The 18312-nt window shown below is 30.3% G+C and overlaps 4 protein-coding genes across 4 annotated transcripts; 2 read left to right on the top strand and 2 right to left on the bottom strand.

Moving 5' to 3' along the window:
• Positions 1-1578: 1578 nt before the first annotated feature.
• BX663DRAFT_516734 (uncharacterized protein) lies at positions 1579-9079 on the bottom strand. Its single transcript, XM_051528639.1, has 7 exons — positions 8016-9079; positions 7053-7932; positions 6586-6961; positions 6034-6517; positions 5409-5967; positions 4618-5313; positions 1579-4548 (listed from the first exon to the last, which is right to left on the bottom strand). The coding sequence occupies exons 1-7, from the start codon at positions 9068-9070 to the stop codon at positions 1657-1659; spliced, it is 6942 nt and encodes a 2313-aa protein (XP_051380839.1). The 5' UTR covers positions 9071-9079; the 3' UTR covers positions 1579-1656.
• Positions 9080-12656: 3577 nt separating this feature from the next.
• On the top strand, positions 12657-13857 carry BX663DRAFT_516735 (uncharacterized protein). Its single transcript, XM_051528640.1, has one exon. The coding sequence runs from the start codon at positions 12737-12739 to the stop codon at positions 13754-13756; it is 1020 nt and encodes a 339-aa protein (XP_051380840.1). The 5' UTR covers positions 12657-12736; the 3' UTR covers positions 13757-13857.
• Positions 13858-14346: 489 nt separating this feature from the next.
• Positions 14347-16693, top strand: BX663DRAFT_438746 (ribonucleoside-diphosphate reductase large chain; the record flags this gene model as incomplete). Its single annotated transcript, XM_051523289.1, has 2 exons — positions 14347-14382; positions 14453-16693. 2 exons carry the CDS (start codon positions 14347-14349, stop codon positions 16691-16693), a joined length of 2277 nt encoding a protein of 758 aa, XP_051380841.1.
• Positions 16694-17253: 560 nt separating this feature from the next.
• BX663DRAFT_516739 (uncharacterized protein) lies at positions 17254-18311 on the bottom strand. Its single transcript, XM_051528641.1, has one exon. The coding sequence runs from the start codon at positions 18026-18028 to the stop codon at positions 17378-17380; it is 651 nt and encodes a 216-aa protein (XP_051380842.1). The 5' UTR covers positions 18029-18311; the 3' UTR covers positions 17254-17377.
• Position 18312: the final 1 nt, after the last annotated feature.

The following is an 18312-nucleotide window of genomic DNA, read 5'->3' on the forward strand; positions in this document are numbered from 1 at the left end:
CTACTACTATCTATTATTAAACAATTAGGCCAAACAGTATTTTGGATAAGAAAGACGTTGATATGAGTGATAGACATATATACGATAAAGATTTATCAGCTAATTCATACAACGACATTTAAGGTATTGAAGTTATTGAAAAAAAAAAATGGCCTGAAAATTATTGTAATTAAAGTATATGATCAACAACTGCTTGTTTTCCAAGCTAGAATTTTTGGTATTTCTTGTATATATTCAACTAGTTTTCTTGGAGTAGTTGGGGCATGTATAGTTCGGAACATCGAACCATTATACCTCGTTAGCTTCTCAAAGTAGATGCGCTTATCTATTGTGAAAAAAAAAAAAGAAGAAGACAGAATAAATCTGTATAGAACTTTTATTATGAATTGAATGAATATCTAAAAAATGAGTGCAAAATGGATCCTTATTTATATCTTGTGGAAAACGGGTTACTTCATGACAGGAACAGAATGAAGGTATCTCGAAAGAAGAATATTTCCCATAGAATGATTAAAGTTATTGTGTTTGATCTCTGGTCTTTGCCCTGATTGAGAATTAATCTCAGTTAACTCTAATAAATATCAAACTATTAATGCTCGATCTAGCCGGTTATATTTCTTGAAACCAAATAATGAATCCTCCTTTGTTCATACTTGTGAATGATATAGGGAAGATACTTTTGACATTTTGATTTATATTCTAACCAGTTTCTTTGTATCATATTCATTCCTTGATGTACTACTTAAATGAATTTCATTATATTATATAGTGTATTCAATTAGAATAGAGTTATCATAGATAGTATATGATTATATTTATAAATTAGTATATTAGATAATAACGTGGATATATAACTTATAGGTACAATCTATAATTCATATATCTTTATCATTAATAACTCTTTACACTATGTTTGGCTTATTATTCTTTCGTAAAGTTAGTATTTATTGTTATGATTATAGTCGTCTTTATAACTAAGTTAATAGAAATAAACTATAATTTATTACATAATAAAGAGGCTATTCATATAAAACTAGTATATTGTACTTCACAGCATAATATTCATTCTACACTCAGTTTTTAATAATAGTCATTGTTAGAGTGTTCGAACAATAATAATAATTATATACATTATTCAAACAGGATTATGACTGGTGTATTCAATTACATAATTGTTCATGAGTGATACTTACATATCATATATACATTGATAATATTGAATATTGTTAAGTAATAAAATCTTATACAATGACAATGATAGTAACTCATGAATAATTGGTATTGTTGCAGCTAGCCATATTTACTGAGAATTGATATTGATGTGTCGATCACTCTAGTGATGATAATTCATTATGCATCTAGGAACAGCGACAACTCAGGGAGAAAAAAGAATAAAGATATATCTTTTTGATCGCAGAATTATTCGGAGACAATGTTTTATGTAAAACACTTTATTATAGTAAAACTTGCTTATCTGAATCATATTTCCATTGATAACACTTACCTTGTAAAAACATATAAATAACCCTCGATATTTTCCATATAATTTTTAGTTGTAATACAATTTCATATTATATATAATTTATAGATCATGTTATATAAATGCTTTATTTGTTTATTCTTTATGTATTGAAGATAATATTATATATGTATTCTTTAATGAGAGATTAAAGGTGGATAAGCTTCTTTTACCATAGCCCCGTCTTCGTTACTTAAAACTAAAATGCTCAATTTATCTATCTTATTCTCCATTAACATTTTCAAGTCTTGTTGGTTACCCACTAAAGCGTTTCCTTCTGTAACTCCAACGTAATCAAAAACTCCATTCAGACCAGTATATCCGTCCTTCCAAAATTCAACTTTATGGCCTTGTTTCATACGAACATAAACCTTTACATAGGCTCCAGCAATAGGGTACTTGGTATGTTCATTCATCACACGGATCACACCTAACGATTCTACGACATGTATACTTAGACGATTTGAAAAAAAGGCTTGGTATCTTTTAAGGGAGTCACTAGAAACTTCTACAAAGATATTTTTATGTCCATCCTTGAAAGGTATTCTGACAGTCTGAAGAGAGTTTAATTGGCTTACTCCAATTACCTCAAAATCATCAAGCATATTTGTTTGTTTTGGTAAATTTATGGTTGTAGTGTAACTAGGTTTAATCCAATTAAATTTGTTGTAAGGCATGCTTGATTGTTGACTAACATTTTGATTTATCATGAACGGGTTATCCGAAAACATAACTTCAATATTCATTTCGTAATATTTGATATCTATAGTTTTCAAGTTGGCATATTGAATAACGAATTCATTGCTATGTTGATCAATTTCAAATTCCAAAATAGGTTCTGAATGAATATTTTTACTACTAAGGGTATCATCAGATATAGCCAGATCACCTTGTTCTACTTCGCAAATAAAATTATACAAGTCAGTAAACAATTTGCGCCATTTCAAAATGCCAAACTCTTTATATTTTTGAGTTGTATCTTTGATAGATTGAAGATCTAATATCTGTAACTGATTATCTGCATTGATAGGTATGCGTGTTTTTAAATAAGCATCAACATAATCGTATTGTACTTGGCAAGATGCTATCTTTTCTCTGTTTATTCTAGCAAAGGTTGAATGAGCTTCACCAATTCTGTCTTGTAAAAGTAGATATAAAGTTAAGATAATAAGCTCATTAGCAGTACATGGGGTAGATTTCAAACACAAATAGCTAAGAAATTCATTATATTGCTTAAAAAATTGCTGATTTAAAATTTCATTTGTTGAGTTCTTAATTGAATGGATACGAGCGTTTAGGAGAGGATAATAATCAAGAACTTTCAACTCCTGATTTTCCATTTTGTTCTCGTAAATCAATGGAGACTCAAATACATGGCCAACTGATTCTAGTAACTGATATTTTTCGTAATAAAGCAGATCACGTATGATATCTTCAAATTGGTGAGAGATTCCATATTTCCATAGATCTCGAGAGAAAAAGCGTCGCTTTATTAGTATATCAAACACGTGTCGAGCAAACATTTTATCTGTCATTCTCCACCCAATCAATGTAAAATCAAGTTTGTCTAATGTTCGACATGTCTCCAAGTATTTTATAATGTTTGTATCATTGCTAGCTGTAATAATCGCCCATGACATTAAAGGAGTAGAGTTTGTTTCTGAAGTAACATTGCTATTAGTAGTTTGATTAATGACACAAATATCTACGGAATCTATCAATCCCAAAAACTGGTCCCCTGAAGATGATGTAACAGTAATTGGTGTCATAGAAAAATTGCCTGCTTCGGGGAAATAAAAAGTGCCAACGACATCATGCCACGAAGAGTAAGGTTCAATAGATATGGTTTTGGAATTACAATAAGGAGTATTCTGGCTAGGAACAGAGCCAACGGGTATTTGAGCCAGTATCTGGCATACAAGTGTCTTGGAAGAAATATTGCTAAGAATAAGATGCGTTCCATACTCAACTTGTGTTTCTAAGGGTTGGCTTTCAGGACTAATTTTAATTAAATCTTCAGTTTGAATAGACATAGAATCATCAACAATGAAAAGTTCTTGGCAAAGTATTAAGCTATTTTGATTGTTACTTGCAAGATGTTTTTCTTGACTTTCAGTTAGAGTACGATGAAACACCATTAAAGGATAAGTTGAAGTTGATATAATCAAATCAGACATATCGTGTACTTCGATATTCCAATTAGTTTTGGAAGAAAAGGGTAAATCAATCAAACTCATAACATACAGAACCTCTGTAATGCTATCCAAAGCGTGTATAAAGTTTCCAGACAAAAATAAAAGAGATTCACGGTTATTTCTGGCATTATAGCATTTAAGATAATCAATCCAAAATTGTTTTAGAGCAACTTGAACACTATCATTATAGTATCCAATTTCGGACCATTCACTAGTAGAACCAATAAACTTATAAGATGCTTTTTTCTGATCCTCTCTTGCTTTTTCTCTTAATTTGTAAACTTCATCTTCGGTATTATTTAATTGTAAGTTATCAACAGGCCCTTCATCATCATCAGTAGAAACATTAGAGTATAATAATGTATTAGAAGCAGTAGATGAAGCACCAAATAGATTTGAAGTGTTATTTGGCAAAGGCATAGCAGTCCTAGGAGCAGATCCAAATAAGGCAGCAGATGGATATGCAGATGATTGGTTCAAAAATGGATAAAAAGAACCAGAGGGTGTTTCTTGAGCCATGAAATTTGATGTCATACATTCCTCACTTTCTGTAAAGGATTTAGAAGCATTTGTATGAATAGGTTCTTCATCAGAAATAGTACTGTGAGCCAAAATAGAATCAAATATAGTGTCTGATGAATTATTTAATTCTTTATCATCAAATTGTTCTTTAAAAATCTTTAAAACCATTTGTAAAAACTCTTTAGATTGGGTAGTAGCTAAAAGTGTCTTTTCAACCATAGAAAGTTGATTAAATTTATAGATACTTTGGCAATATGTTGAAAGATCTTCGTCCAAAAGATACAAATCCATAAATGATTTTTGAATTTTACTCTATAAAATAATTATATGAATGATTTTTAATATAGTATTTTTTTTTTTAATCAATTTTGAATTATATACCTGAATAGCGAATTTTATGTAATTGTTGAAAAACGCATTATTCTTTTTCTTTAACCAAAGATTAAATTCATGGCACGCATGTTTTTCATAAATCTTTAGTTTTTCTTCTAATGTTAAGCTAGACCATGTCTTTAAAAAATAAAATTCTTCAGCAAAAGCCTTACCAACAGGGGAAATAAGCTTAATTGTATCGAACAGCTTTTCAACACTATCAATTATTTCATATTCATGAGTATTTAATTTCAATGTATTACCAGGAAGTAGGTTAGAAATTGTTCTTGCACAAATAAGGGCCTTATTACTATCAGCATTTTGACGAAGATCTTTGTAACGCAATGTCTGTTCATCATTTAATACAGTTTGATAGGATATAGCTTGCTCATCAGATATAATGATGACCTGAAGAATCTGACCTCCCTGACCTAAAGCATTACGGTCAATAGTAATGAAACCATCGTTATCTGAAACAGAAGATAATAATATAGAAGAATTATGATCCAAAAAGTCTAAACTTAAATCGCTAGTATTATTATTATCTAATATGTCATAGCAATTAGATACAGGATTTATATCACAAGTTTTCATCATTCTTGATTGTAAAGAAGCAGGATGAGCATATCTTTGTATTCCTTTTTGTTTTAGTAATACTCGTTCTTGATTTATATGTCTTAAATTAGAATCAGTAATTGTTCTTTTCTGCATGTCCAAACAAATATTAATCATAAATAACTCTATTTCTTATATATACTTTTTTTTTTTTTTTTTTTTTTTTTTTTTTTTTTTTTTTTTACCTTTGGGCATATAAGTAATGAGGGTTTTGTCAAGTTACTGCCTATCCATTTTTCTGCTCTAGATCGATTCAGAATATATTGATACTCATCACTAATAAGCTTATCATCTAGAATTATAGAACGAGTAGCCAATACACCGTTCTTATAGGTATTATAATCAGGAAGTTGCTTCCGATCTAGAATACAGTTGGCTATAGTTTCATTATGTGCATGAACAAAGGTGTTTGTAGTAACAATAGCAAATGTTTTTGATGACCAATTACGAAGTTTAATCTTGATTATTTCATCAGATAATTTAACGTCTGAAATACCAAGAGGCCGTTGCAAGAGAGTCTTGCATTGTTTTGCGTATTTGTTATCACCAATAATCCATTCGGACCAGAGGTCTTGTTGATTTTCAGAAGAATCTTGCTGACTTTGGATAACTGTGAAATTTATTTCCTCTATTTGCCCTATTGGAGAGGCTATGTATAACCTATACTCTCCTTCTGGTAAACCTTGAATAGTAATAGAGTTGTCCTCTTTAACAATATGACTAGTCAAATCTTTGATAATCATTCTATGAATATAAATATTTAAATAAAAGAAACAAGCGCAATATATAAATATATATATAAAGCCTTACTCTTGTAATCCAATTTCATAAAGTGAATACATTGCATCATGAAAGTCAGTAGAGCATGATATTTTAAATAAAGTATTAGGAGATATACAAAAAGATGATGGTAATATTGCTCGGAAAGTATCTTTAAGAAAATATTGTTTATAAGTACTTCGAGCACAACTACATTCTATCCAAATAATATCTTTCATGTCGCCTAATTGAATAATCCCTTTCTCATTCGTTTTCAAAAGAGTTTCGACAACACGATCAACACATAAATGTTTAAGTCTAAGTGAAACCTCACAGTCCTTTCTAATTTCACCATTCTTTCCAAAAGCATGAAGTGTATATGTATTATTACGTGATTTACTAAGATGAATGCTAGCAGGTATACCAGAATTATTAATAGTTGGCTTATTAAGGATAGTATGTGAAGCTTCAAGATTTTGTAATGTTCCACGTAATGTCTTGATTTTTGCAACAAGCCGAAAATTAAGTTTAACCACTAGTGAAATAAGTTAGATAAGAAAAAAAAAAGAGAGAGAGAGAGAGAGATTGATTGGGAGTACTTACATTGATCAGGAACTACAAACTCAAATATTATTGGATTAGTATTGTAAGGTATATTTTGATAAGTAGAGCTTTTCTTAACATCCTTAACAGTGGAACTTTCCACAACTAAACTCATCCTTTCTTCTATTAGTGAAAGAGGAATAGCTAAACCATTGAGTGTCAATTTAGGAATAACGATTACTCTCGATTTTTTATTGGAGTAAGTCATTTCAGGGTTTACATAGAATGACGCTTCTAATTTGTATTGCTCAGTTAAATGATAGAACGTTCCAACTTCACAAAATCCATCTTTACAAGACATCATTATCATTTTAGTCATTTTTGCATCTTCATCTGGAGGTAAATAAGGAATCAAAATATTGTTATGATCATCAGACTATTAGTATAATATAAATATTGTAAATAGAAATGCTTATTTAGTATTATTTTTTTTTTCGTATATGAGGAGTTTGTGTACAAAAACTAACCTCATAATATTGATTGTTGCACCATATTTTTGTTTTTTCAATAGTAAAGCCTTCTTCATCCAAAATTCTAAAAACATGGCCAGCGCAAGTCTGTTGCATAACATACTTCAAATAACCTTTTTGAACAATAGCTTTACATTGATGTTGACCTCCAACAAAATCAATAACCCATAGACCACGGCCATTAAACACATCCTGAGCAAGACCGTTTTGTCCACCAAATTCAAACTTTGTTGTTTCTACATGTAGGGCAGGTACAGAACTAAAACTGTTTATATCTGTTTCAAAAGTAGGTTGAAGGCCATCCAACTTGATTTTGTTATTAGCGGTAGTCTCATCATCTATTGTATCATTTAAATGTAACCGCCAGTAATTTTCTGTTTCAATTTGAAAAACACGGATTGTTAAACAGGATATATTTTTAGTGATCACCTCTAAGCAAATGTCATCTGTAGGTTTTCTTTTATAAGATTTCTTTGAAGTAGAAGGGGAAAATGAGACTATAGTCTTATTTATTAAAGCTTTGTATTCGTCAAATCCAAGATCATTTATCCATGATTCTTGAGTCGTTGAAGAAGCGTTTGTTAACATAATTTTAGCATATAAAGGTTTTAAAAAGTTATGAAAATCTATGAAAGCACCAAGTGATTGAATAGACATGGTAAGTTTGTTTTGCTGAACTAATCCAGTTAAGTAATCTTTGATCATGGAATGTTTATCAGATTCACTAATATTGCAAGAACCCATAAATGGGATTGATAAGTTATGATTAGGTTCACTATTAATATTTCTGTTATCATTGAAAGCCTGTCTAAAGCCAATGTGAGAAGGAGTAGGAGTTAGATTGGCAGAGGTATTTAAAGTAGCACCAGATAAATATCTTTTTTTTTAAAAAAAAATAATAATAATAATAAATAGGGGTTTAGTATATTTTTTTTCAATGATTTATGTTATTCTTATTACTTAATAAATCGCTCCATATCAAATGCTTTTCTTACAATATCAACTCTTAGTCTGTGAAACTTTACAGCCGACTTGAGTTGATAATAAATTGGTGGTAACTTATTCACAAAGGCATCTAAGCGCTCCAAATAAGAGTTTAATATATTACCATCATCATCCCAAAATGAAATTGGTTGATCAAACTGAATATCATAATATTCGGTAGGAGCTAATTTTTCAAGATAAGTCAAGATGAAGTTTTCATATAAGAACACAATATCAGGAATAGTATCAATTAGTTGTTCCATTTGAGCTATGGTAAGATTTTGAAAAGGTAAATTTTCAAAATTCTTGCTTGGTGCAGAATTTTGATCTATTTGAGTTTTCCAAAGTTTAGCTAATCGATCTATAATTTTTGGACCAAAAACGTGTTCAGATGGGAAATCAAAAATTCTTATCAGTAATGCAGTCTCCTCATCTTCATTCAAATCCTTCCAAAAGGATTCAAGATAAGGAAATGCGAACGAGTTAATATCGAGAACTGTATCTTCAGAAGATAGTCTTTTGAAACTTTGTTTGATTAATTCTGTGCTATCAATTAGTTGCTTGTTAAAAATTGATGGTGTAGTCGATCGTGTTCTAACATCTGTAGGAGAACTATCACTCTGATCCTTATAGTTATCGATTGTCAGGATAGGCTTATCGTTATCAGTAGATTGTTGTAAATCAAGATGTAAAGATGTCTTGATAAATTCGACTGAAGCAGCGGTATCAAAGGGATAAATCAAAAGATGAAAACGAGCATTAAGTTCATAAAATTGATTATTATGCGTCTTAAATTTTGCTAAAAGTGTTTTCATTTCACATGATAACTCTTTTTCAATTGAATTTGGTTCGCGAGGCTTGACTGGGTCTTCATACTTCATCACTTGGTCATAAATCTTTTGAAGTATAATAAGTCCCTGATAGTAGAATGCATCTTCTGTATTATCAGCCGCTAACTTTTTAACAATTTCTTCTCGGTCTTTAATGGGAGCAATTGCAAAGCTTTCTTTTAATTGAGAAACTAAAGTCATAAAAAAAAATAATAGTTGTTGAAAAAAAAAAAAAAAAGAAAATGTTTAAAAACTCTATTTATAGTTTTTACGAGGGACATAGTTTCATGCATTTTAGGAACTTAAAGTGGTACAGCTGTTTTCAAATAGCGACTATGTTGACTTCTGATTGGCAAGTCCTAAGCCCAATTAACTTTTTTTTTAAGCTAAGCTTTAAACAAAATTAATAAAAATTGAATTAATATGCGTTCTTCCGTAATATTTATAATTTTGTGTTCCGCAAAAATCGGAAACTATTTCATGAAATTAGGTTATAGAGAATAAGTTGAGAAGTATTTATTCTTATTGCTTTTTAATCATAACTATTTCCCAATTTTTGATTACTGAATTGTTGATAGGCATATTATCAATGATGGCATAAAATCCTTTATTTCTTCTAAATAATGCTATATAGAAGTAACTTTTTTTCCAGCTGTAGACTCTTAACTTAATTCTCAAATATTACAGAATGCAGATACTAGGGCTTTAATAGTATCCCAGTGTTCTTTATGATCTTATTCTACGTTCAGTTATTCTTCAAGTGATTTTTTTTCATCTGAATATTTTCTAATGTAATTTTGTAAAGTGTCTATCATCTAGTCGACCCCCAGTGATAGTACATTAGATGAAATATAGAGCCATCAATCATAATAATGTCTACTTGTTTCCATATTATAAGCTATTTAGTATAGAGAGGTAAAGTTATTTAGATTAGGTGATACTTAGAGCCACATCTCAGTAAGAATGACATTTAGTTTATAAAAAAAAAGGATCCGTTGGTTTGATTTTCAGATTACAGAGGATGAATTTCTTCGAAAGCTTAATTTCTATGAATAAACTATTTGTCACTTTCGCTTTTATTTATTTGAATGATAAACTCTTTTTACGAAAAACTATTCTTTTAACTCTCTTCACTAAGGCATAACCTTATCTTAAAACGTGTTCAAGTCCTTTCGTTTTAAAATAAAACTTAAATAGTTAGTAGTACAAATAGCTCCTGTTTAAATAAATATGTATTTAGAATAAATACAATAAAATATTTTTATTAAGATGACTAGTGAATGTATAATATTGATATTAGATCGAATTGCCCAGACAAGTTTACGATATATATATATAAGCTTTAAAAAACCCTCTTAAGAATCAAGAGGTAAATAAGAAAGAGAAGGGAAGGCAAGAAATTGTATAATCAAGTTCAGTTGGGCAGCTAATCAAGTAGATTTTTGCCTGAATGGAGAGGAGGGGGGGTTATCTTATCATATATCAAATAACATATTTCATGTAGGATGGTGCAGGTAATTAGCCAACGGTAAATTCAAGCGAATATATTTAAGGACTCCCTTAGTTTATCTAAGGCAAAAAGTTCAAAAGATAGTAAAGTGGGTCCTTAATTGCTTTGAACGAATATGAACGAGTATGTATATGTAGGCGTTAAATGGCGTGTAGTCTACTGAAATGAGTGCACGCATGATACATACAATGTTTGAGGTTAACACCAAGTTACGAATTAAGACATTATCAAATTATACAGCTAAATTTGCTAAAGAGCATAGGCAGCCAGAGTACAAGATCAACAAGTAATAAGTAATTTGGAGTGGTGGCGATTCCGCAGTTGTAAAAGTTTCTTTTCAGGAAATACCCATCTAAAGTACTAGATTCTGTAGCATAAAGTTGTCAGCACGGAGTCTTTTTAAGTTTATACCATTGAATGTTTATATTTGAATTTTAGATATGGAGAAGCAGTGTAGAAAGTAATGTGTCAGTAGGTAATTTATTAATATGGAAAAGAGATTGGAGTTACTGGAAACCGAAGAAATCTATCAAAGACCCTTCCAATATAATTGTTTTGGCAAGTCTCTAATTGTTCAGTTTTTTTTTTTTTTTTTTTTTTTTTTTTTTTTTTTTTTTTTTTTCTTTCTTTTTGGCTAAAAGTGTTAGTTGCTTGTAGTTTAAATACATTTTTTTCTAAAAAAATAAAATAAAACAAAACTTAAGATTGCTACAAGTTCACAATCCTAGAATAATTATGAATACTGAGTTGTATTTTGCTAAAAAAAAAAAAAAAAAAAAAAAAAAAAAAAAAAAAAAAAAAAAAAAAAAAAAAAAATAATAGATCAGGAGAAGTCAAATAAGATGAGTTTTATTTTATCCAAATGTCTCAATACCTTCTGTTTAGACTAACATGTGATAGAGAGAATGCCCTTTAATTACAATAGCGGATAGGATTTGACTATCACTATATATTACATTAACTTCTTTTTAATAGTTATTTTACTTTTATATATAAAATTTATTTATTTACAATATATACAAAACTTAGATGGTATATAAATATTAGATAAAAAAACCACCTAGATAGTTTCACCTTCCTGTATGTCTACTATAACTCCTTGTGCACTATATTACTTCAAGTAGAAACCTTTTCTGTTATATTTTTCACATTTTTGTGATATTTCTAAATAGCTTATCTATAGTGAGAACTTGTCTTTAATACCGTAAATAGTTCGTGTGTTATGTACTTCGCATAGCAAAGCCGAGTGTATAGCATAATAAATATGTATAGTATAGTGTATATATATATATATTATTGGATACACATACAGAGCTGCAGTACTATTGAAAGCTTAAATAAATCAGAAAAGCGATATATGTAATCAAATTTTAAGAAACTATATCATACTCGTAAATGAGGGTATATCAATAGATTTTTTTCTTTATCAGCTATCATACTTCTAATTTACTCTGTTTGTTATTAATAACAACCTTCTAATATTACTTTGAAGATGAATAAGTTAATATTTATAATTAAAATAATAATTGTTATACAAAATGTAAAGGTGAAGATCCTTTCAAACTCGAGAAGTTGTATTTTTTTTTAAATTGGATATGTCGTAATAGAAGTTAGGATTTGTAAAGTTGTTAAAGACGGTAATGAAATCAGAGAAAAGAATTCAAGAATTGTTATATATAAGAGAGAGAATAAAGAAAAAAGAAGCATGCAAAAGATGTGATATAGGCATTAACCGTCTGTAGTTTATATATAACAGGATAACAGAACAAGAGAGCCGTAAGTCCAAAACTCTGCCTTCAATTATGGAAGGTAAAAAGAGAGCAAAAGATTTGAAAAGATAATTTTGCTTTACTTGTCAATAGATTGGGTCAAGACAGAATTATCAAACCTAATAGTAAGCTTACTAGGACGCCAAAAACTTATTTTAAGTATTAAAACTATCATAGCTGGCCAACTAGTAGAACATTTTAATAAAAACTTTCATCGCTTTAAAGGCAACAATTAATATTCAGAAATAAAGAGGTATTAACTTGTAATAGACAACGTTCATATTCATGGGCTAAAAATAATTAGTGAATTTATAAAAAAAAAGAGAGACAGACGCTTTCAATTAATGTGTTACCAATTAATCAGAAATCAATGTAATATATTTATTATGTATAAATTTACATTCTGCTTGTATTTTGACTTTTTTTTTTTTTTTTTTTTTTTTTTTTTTTTTTTTTTTTTTTTTTTTTTTTTGGTAACCCTTTATTTTGATTATCTAAATTTTTGTTGAAAAAAAAAATTTTTAATCGTTTTTCTTCTTACATCTATTAAATATAAATTATTAAAATTTATAACAATACAAAAGAAAAATGGCTGATTGGAAACAGGCTCAATTAACACAATGGAATCAAAATAATTCAGAATATTCAGATGAAGAAGAATATAGTGATGATGATGACTATGCTCCTATTGAAGCAACCGCTTGGGGAAGTCAGACGGTTGGTAATGATGGTGCCACTAATGTCAGTTTAACTGTAAGCGGCTGGGAAGCCCTTATTGATCCTAATATTAAGATTAAGGAAAATGGTGTTGGTAGTGGTCAACTTCATCGTAAAGGCAACAACTACATTCCCATTGATGAAGAAGCCATTATTAATAGACGTTTAGGTAAGCCTGTACCTAAGGGCGGTTTAAGTTCAAATAAAAAAAAATCTAGAGGTAGAAAATCAAAACCATCTTCTGGTGCGTCTACACCTAGAAAAAGCTCTACACTTGTACCTCCATCATCTTCTGCATATCGCAGTAGAGAAATGATTGCAACGGGTCCTTGGGCTACTAGTGAACTTGCCTCTACTCCTTTCTGGACACAACCCCAGAGTGCAGTCAATGGTACAAATGCTTCTAAATATGCTACTTCCACTCCTGCTGTTCCTGCTGCTCCTGTTGTTCCTGCTGTTCCTGCAGCACCTACTGTTCTTAATCCTCCACCTGTATCTCAACCTGCTCCTAAGCCTGCACTTTCATCAGCATTTACACAGGGCACATTTGCTTCTAAATATGCTTCACCTCCACCTGTGCAAAATACATCATCTGCACAACCTGCTCAATCCACACAGCCCGTCCAACAACCTACAAATCCTTTCCAACAACCTACTCCATCCAATGCCACAGAACAAAATACAGTATTCCCCAGATTAGATGCACCAGTTCTTAACTTCAATATTGAATTGACCCCTGGTGTTAATGCTAAGTTTGCAGTCTATATTAATGATGATCCCTTGGAAGTTGTAAATAAGTTTGAAAAGAATCATCATTTAGAAATGTCTGCTATTGCTAAACAAAGATTTGCCCAGCATTTGCAAAACTGTTTAGCCCCTTATAGAAAATAAAAATGGACTGCAAATATCTTTCTAAAATAAAAAAGAAAAAAAAAAGAGGAAGAAGGAAAAGGAAATATTATGTACGGACTAATATGTAATTTATGATTAATAAAAGAGAGAGAAAAAGAGAGAATAAATATAGTATGTATAATATTATATGATGAGGTTAGAAGGTAATTTGGTCGCTTGTTGTACAAGAATACGAACGCGCTTTTAAACGCGTATAGAAAAAGAAAAAAAAATTGTTTTTTTTTTAATTCTTTTTTGGTCCTGGTGTTTTAATTTAAAAAAAAAAAAAAAAATATTTTTGCTTTTTTATTATTTTTCTTTTTGAAACCAAAAATTTTATAATGCCTATGTTTGTCTATAAAAGAGGTACCAGAATCTATTTTCAATCTAATCAAATGTTGATATGAGTCTTAAATATACTAATCCTTATGCTTTGTTTAACTATAAAAGATGGTAGACGTGAGAGAGTGGCTTTTGACAAGGTAAATGATTATACATTTGAAAATGAAACAATCCCCACATAATTCCTCATTTAATAAAAACTCCCTTAGATCACCGCTAGAATTAATAAATTGTGTTATGGTCTTGACATGAATTATGTTGATCCTGTCTCTGTTACCCAAAAGGTATGTAAAAAAATAATAATAATAATAACTAGAATCAAAGTGTATACTTACATTAAATGTATCTATAAAGGTTATTTCTGGTGTTTATGAAGGCGTCACTACTATAGAATTAGATAATCTTGCTGCGGAGACTGCTGCTTATATGACTACTACTCATCCTGATTATGCCATTTTGGCTGCACGTATTGCCATTTCAAATCTTCATAAAGAAACTAAAAAAGTATTCTCTCAAGTAATTGAAGATTTATATTCCTATGTTGATCCCAAAACAGAGAAGCGTGCATCCATGATTGCAGAGAACATCTACAAAATTGTTATGGCCAATGCTGATCGTCTTAATTCTGCTATTATATATGATCGTGACTTCAATTACAACTTCTTTGGATTTAAAACATTGGAGCGTTCTTATTTGCTTAAGATTAATGGTAAAGTTGCTGAAAGACCACAACATTTGATTATGCGTGTAGCAGTTGGTATTCATGGTGAAGACATTGATGCTGCTATTCAGACATATAATTTGATGTCTGAACGTTACTTTACACATGCTAGTCCTACTCTTTTTAATGCTGGTACACCTCGTCCTCAACTCTCTTCCTGCTTTTTATTGACGATGAAAGATGATTCTATTGAAGGTATATATGAGACTTTGAAGATCTGTGCTCAAATCTCTAAATCAGCAGGTGGCATTGGTTTGAATATTCATAATATTCGTGCTTCTGGTTCATATATTGCGGGTACCAATGGTTATTCTAATGGTCTTTTACCAATGCTACGTGTATTTAATAATACTGCTCGTTACGTTGACCAAGGTGGTAATAAGCGTCCTGGTGCCTTTGCGATGTACCTTGAGCCCTGGCATGCAGACATTTTTACCTTTCTTGACCTTCGCAAAAACTTTGGTAAAGATGAAATTAGAGCTCGTGATTTATTCTATGCTCTTTGGATTCCTGATTTGTTCATGGAACGTGTGAGAGATAATCGTGACTGGTCTCTTTTCTGTCCTAATGAAGCACCTGGACTGTGTGATGTATGGGGTGAAGAATTTGTTCAGTTATATGAAAAGTATGAACGTGAAGGTAAAGCTCGAGAGACAATAAAAGCTCAAAAGCTTTGGTATGCTATTTTAGAAGCCCAGACTGAAACAGGTAATCCCTTTATGCTTTACAAGGATGCGTGTAATAGAAAGAGCAATCAACAAAACTTGGGTATCATTAAATGCAGTAATCTTTGTACTGAGATTGTGGAATACTCTAGTCCTGATGAAGTTGCTGTCTGTAATTTGGCTTCACTTGCCTTACCCACTTTTGTGATTAATAGAGAAAGATATGACTTTCAAAAACTTCATGACGTTGTAAAGGTCGTTACTAGAAATTTGAACAAAATTATTGAAATTAATTACTATCCTGTCATTGAAGCAGAACGTTCTAACAAAAGACATCGACCTATTGGATTAGGTGTCCAAGGTTTGGCTGATGCTTTTATGTTAATGAAATATCCCTTTGATTCTTCTGAAGCCAAAGCACTTAATATTCAAATCTTTGAGACAATTTATCATGCTGCATTGGAAGCTTCTTGTGAGCTTGCACAAGAACTTGGTCCCTATGAAACTTATCCTGGAAGTCCTATTTCAAAGGGTATTTTACAGTTTGATATGTGGAATGTGACGCCTACTTCTCTCTGGGATTGGACAGGACTAAAAGAAAAGATTGCTAAATATGGTGTTCGTAACTCATTACTAGTTGCACCTATGCCTACTGCATCTACTTCTCAAATTTTAGGGTTTAATGAATGTTTTGAGCCATATACCTCTAATCTTTATACACGTCGTGTATTAGCTGGTGAATTTCAAGTAGTAAATCCTTGGTTATTAAAAGACTTAGTAGAGATGGGTTTATGGAACGAAGATGTTAAGAATATGATTATGTCTGATGGTGGATCTGTTCAAAATATTCCTGGCATTCCTCAAAAAATTAAGGATTTGTATAAGACCGTTTGGGAAATTAGCCAACGTAAACTATTAGACATGGCTGCTGACCGTGGTGCATTTATTGACCAAAGTCAAAGTTTAAATGTCTTTATTGCTGAACCTAATTTTGGTAAATTGACAAGTATGCATTTTTATGGGTGGCAAAAGGGGCTAAAAACAGGTATGTACTATTTGCGTACACGTCCTGCTGTAGATGCTATCAAATTTACAGTTGATCAACTTTCTTTACGTGAATTTCGTAAAAAGAAAACTGAAGAAGAAAATCAAGCAGATATGGTTTGTTCCATTGATAACAAAGATGCTTGTGTTAGTTGTAGTGGTTAGATTTATAAATCCTTTTTTTTTTTCTTTTAATCGGTATACCTATAACATACTTTTTTCTTTCCTTCCTTCACCTACCTACTTTTTAATATTATTTATTCCTGCTTATGCCATGTATATACAGCACAGATATTGTATTCAGTTTTTTATAAAACAGAAATAATAATAAAAACACTATAAAGCTTTATATTCTTATAAATACACCAATAGCGACTATGTGTTTACAAAATTCTATCTTAGATACTTACACCTACATTTTGTTATAATGTATTTATGCCTTTCTAATAATATCTATTTCTACGTGTCTTTTAAATGAATATAAATATATGAGCATAAAAGAAGAAAAAATTAATATAGCATCCATGTTTACATATTTAATAAAAAATTAATTCTGACATACCAAAGCTGATTTTATAATTTTTCTTTATTTGCTAGAATTTATAACAACAAAAGTTTTTGTTTTATTAAGAGGAGAAAAATAAATAGTAGATAAAAAGAAGAAGAAGCAGAAGAAAGGGATTATGCTTGGATACAAAAAAAAAAAAAGTAGTATTGAATGAGTGAAAATATACTATTTTTTTTTTCCTTTTTATGGCGTATTAAGAGCCATCCATAAATACAGAAATGATTTTGTGAATATTAAAAAAAATGGTTATTGTCTACTAAAAATAAAAATGCTACCATCATTCAGTTTCTTTTCTTAAAGTGAGCATTCCACATAAAAGTCTTGTAATATAATTGTCTAAGAATATCCTTTCCATAAACATTGGGTTTATCATTCATAAATTTAGTAACATAACTAGGTCTAATGCCAATTGCCGTCTTCATACTCTGCTCAGAAATCCTAATTTCAAAAGCAATATTTTCACTAGTCAATTTCATAAGGTAAGGATGAAAATATGCTTTCGTGATAATTTGTTGATGACTAGCGTGATAGCCCTGATAGACACGTCGGATAATATCAGAACATTCCTCCATTTGCGTTCTCGTTACATAAAAAATAAGCTTTGCATTATTCAATATTACAGCGGTAGATTTATAAAAATCATCATTATCAGAAGAAGAAGAGGAAGAAGAGCATTTATCATTACTTGAACTTTTACAAATATCAAATCTATCGTGATCTTCAGGAGTAATAAATGAAAGATCAGAATCTTTCAATGATGTCTTGTCGTTAAAAGTAAGAAGTCTTGGAGCACAAGTAATGCTGCTAATATTATTATTATTATTATCATGATGATTACATGTTTTCTTCTTGGTAAAGAGTAACATAAAGACATAGTAAGGGATAAATAGTATTAGCTTGATCAGCTGATATTGTCTTTGGCTTAAGATCATTGATAAATAAAAAAAATAAATGATTAAAAAATAGTAGAAAATGGAAAAAAAAAGTAGAGAGGGAGTCTAGTTTTATACAGTTATTAAGCATGGGTAACGAAGAATGTAAGAACGGTCGATATCGTTTTGTTATTGACCAACGTTTAAAAAATGACATAATGTCCCTTACAAAATAATGATCGCTTACAGTTCGTTCAGGGGAATGAAAGATAATAGTTTACTATCATTATTAGAATACATTTTACTTGCTTTGTCTGTTTACAAAAGAAATAGTAAAAAAAAAT

This window comes from Cokeromyces recurvatus, assembly GCF_025118155.1.
Source record: "Cokeromyces recurvatus strain NRRL 2243 chromosome Unknown BX663scaffold_21, whole genome shotgun sequence".
Classification (NCBI taxonomy): Eukaryota; Fungi; Mucoromycota; class Mucoromycetes; order Mucorales; family Mucoraceae; genus Cokeromyces; species Cokeromyces recurvatus.

Coding starts and splice junctions, on each gene's coding strand:
- BX663DRAFT_516739 (XM_051528641.1), bottom strand. CDS start 18,028: ATGATCTTAAGCCAAAGACAATATCAGCTGATCAAGCTAATACTATTT.
- BX663DRAFT_516735 (XM_051528640.1), top strand. CDS start 12,737: ATGGCTGATTGGAAACAGGCTCAATTAACACAATGGAATCAAAATAAT.
- BX663DRAFT_516734 (XM_051528639.1), bottom strand. CDS start 9,070: ATGACTTTAGTTTCTCAATTAAAAGAAAGCTTTGCAATTGCTCCCATT. Junction 7,933..8,015: donor GATATGGAGCGATTTATTAA/GTAATAAGAATA, acceptor TTAAAAAAAAAG/ATATTTATCTGGTGCTACTT. Junction 6,962..7,052: donor GCAACAATCAATATTATGAG/GTTAGTTTTTGT, acceptor TTATACTAATAG/TCTGATGATCATAACAATAT.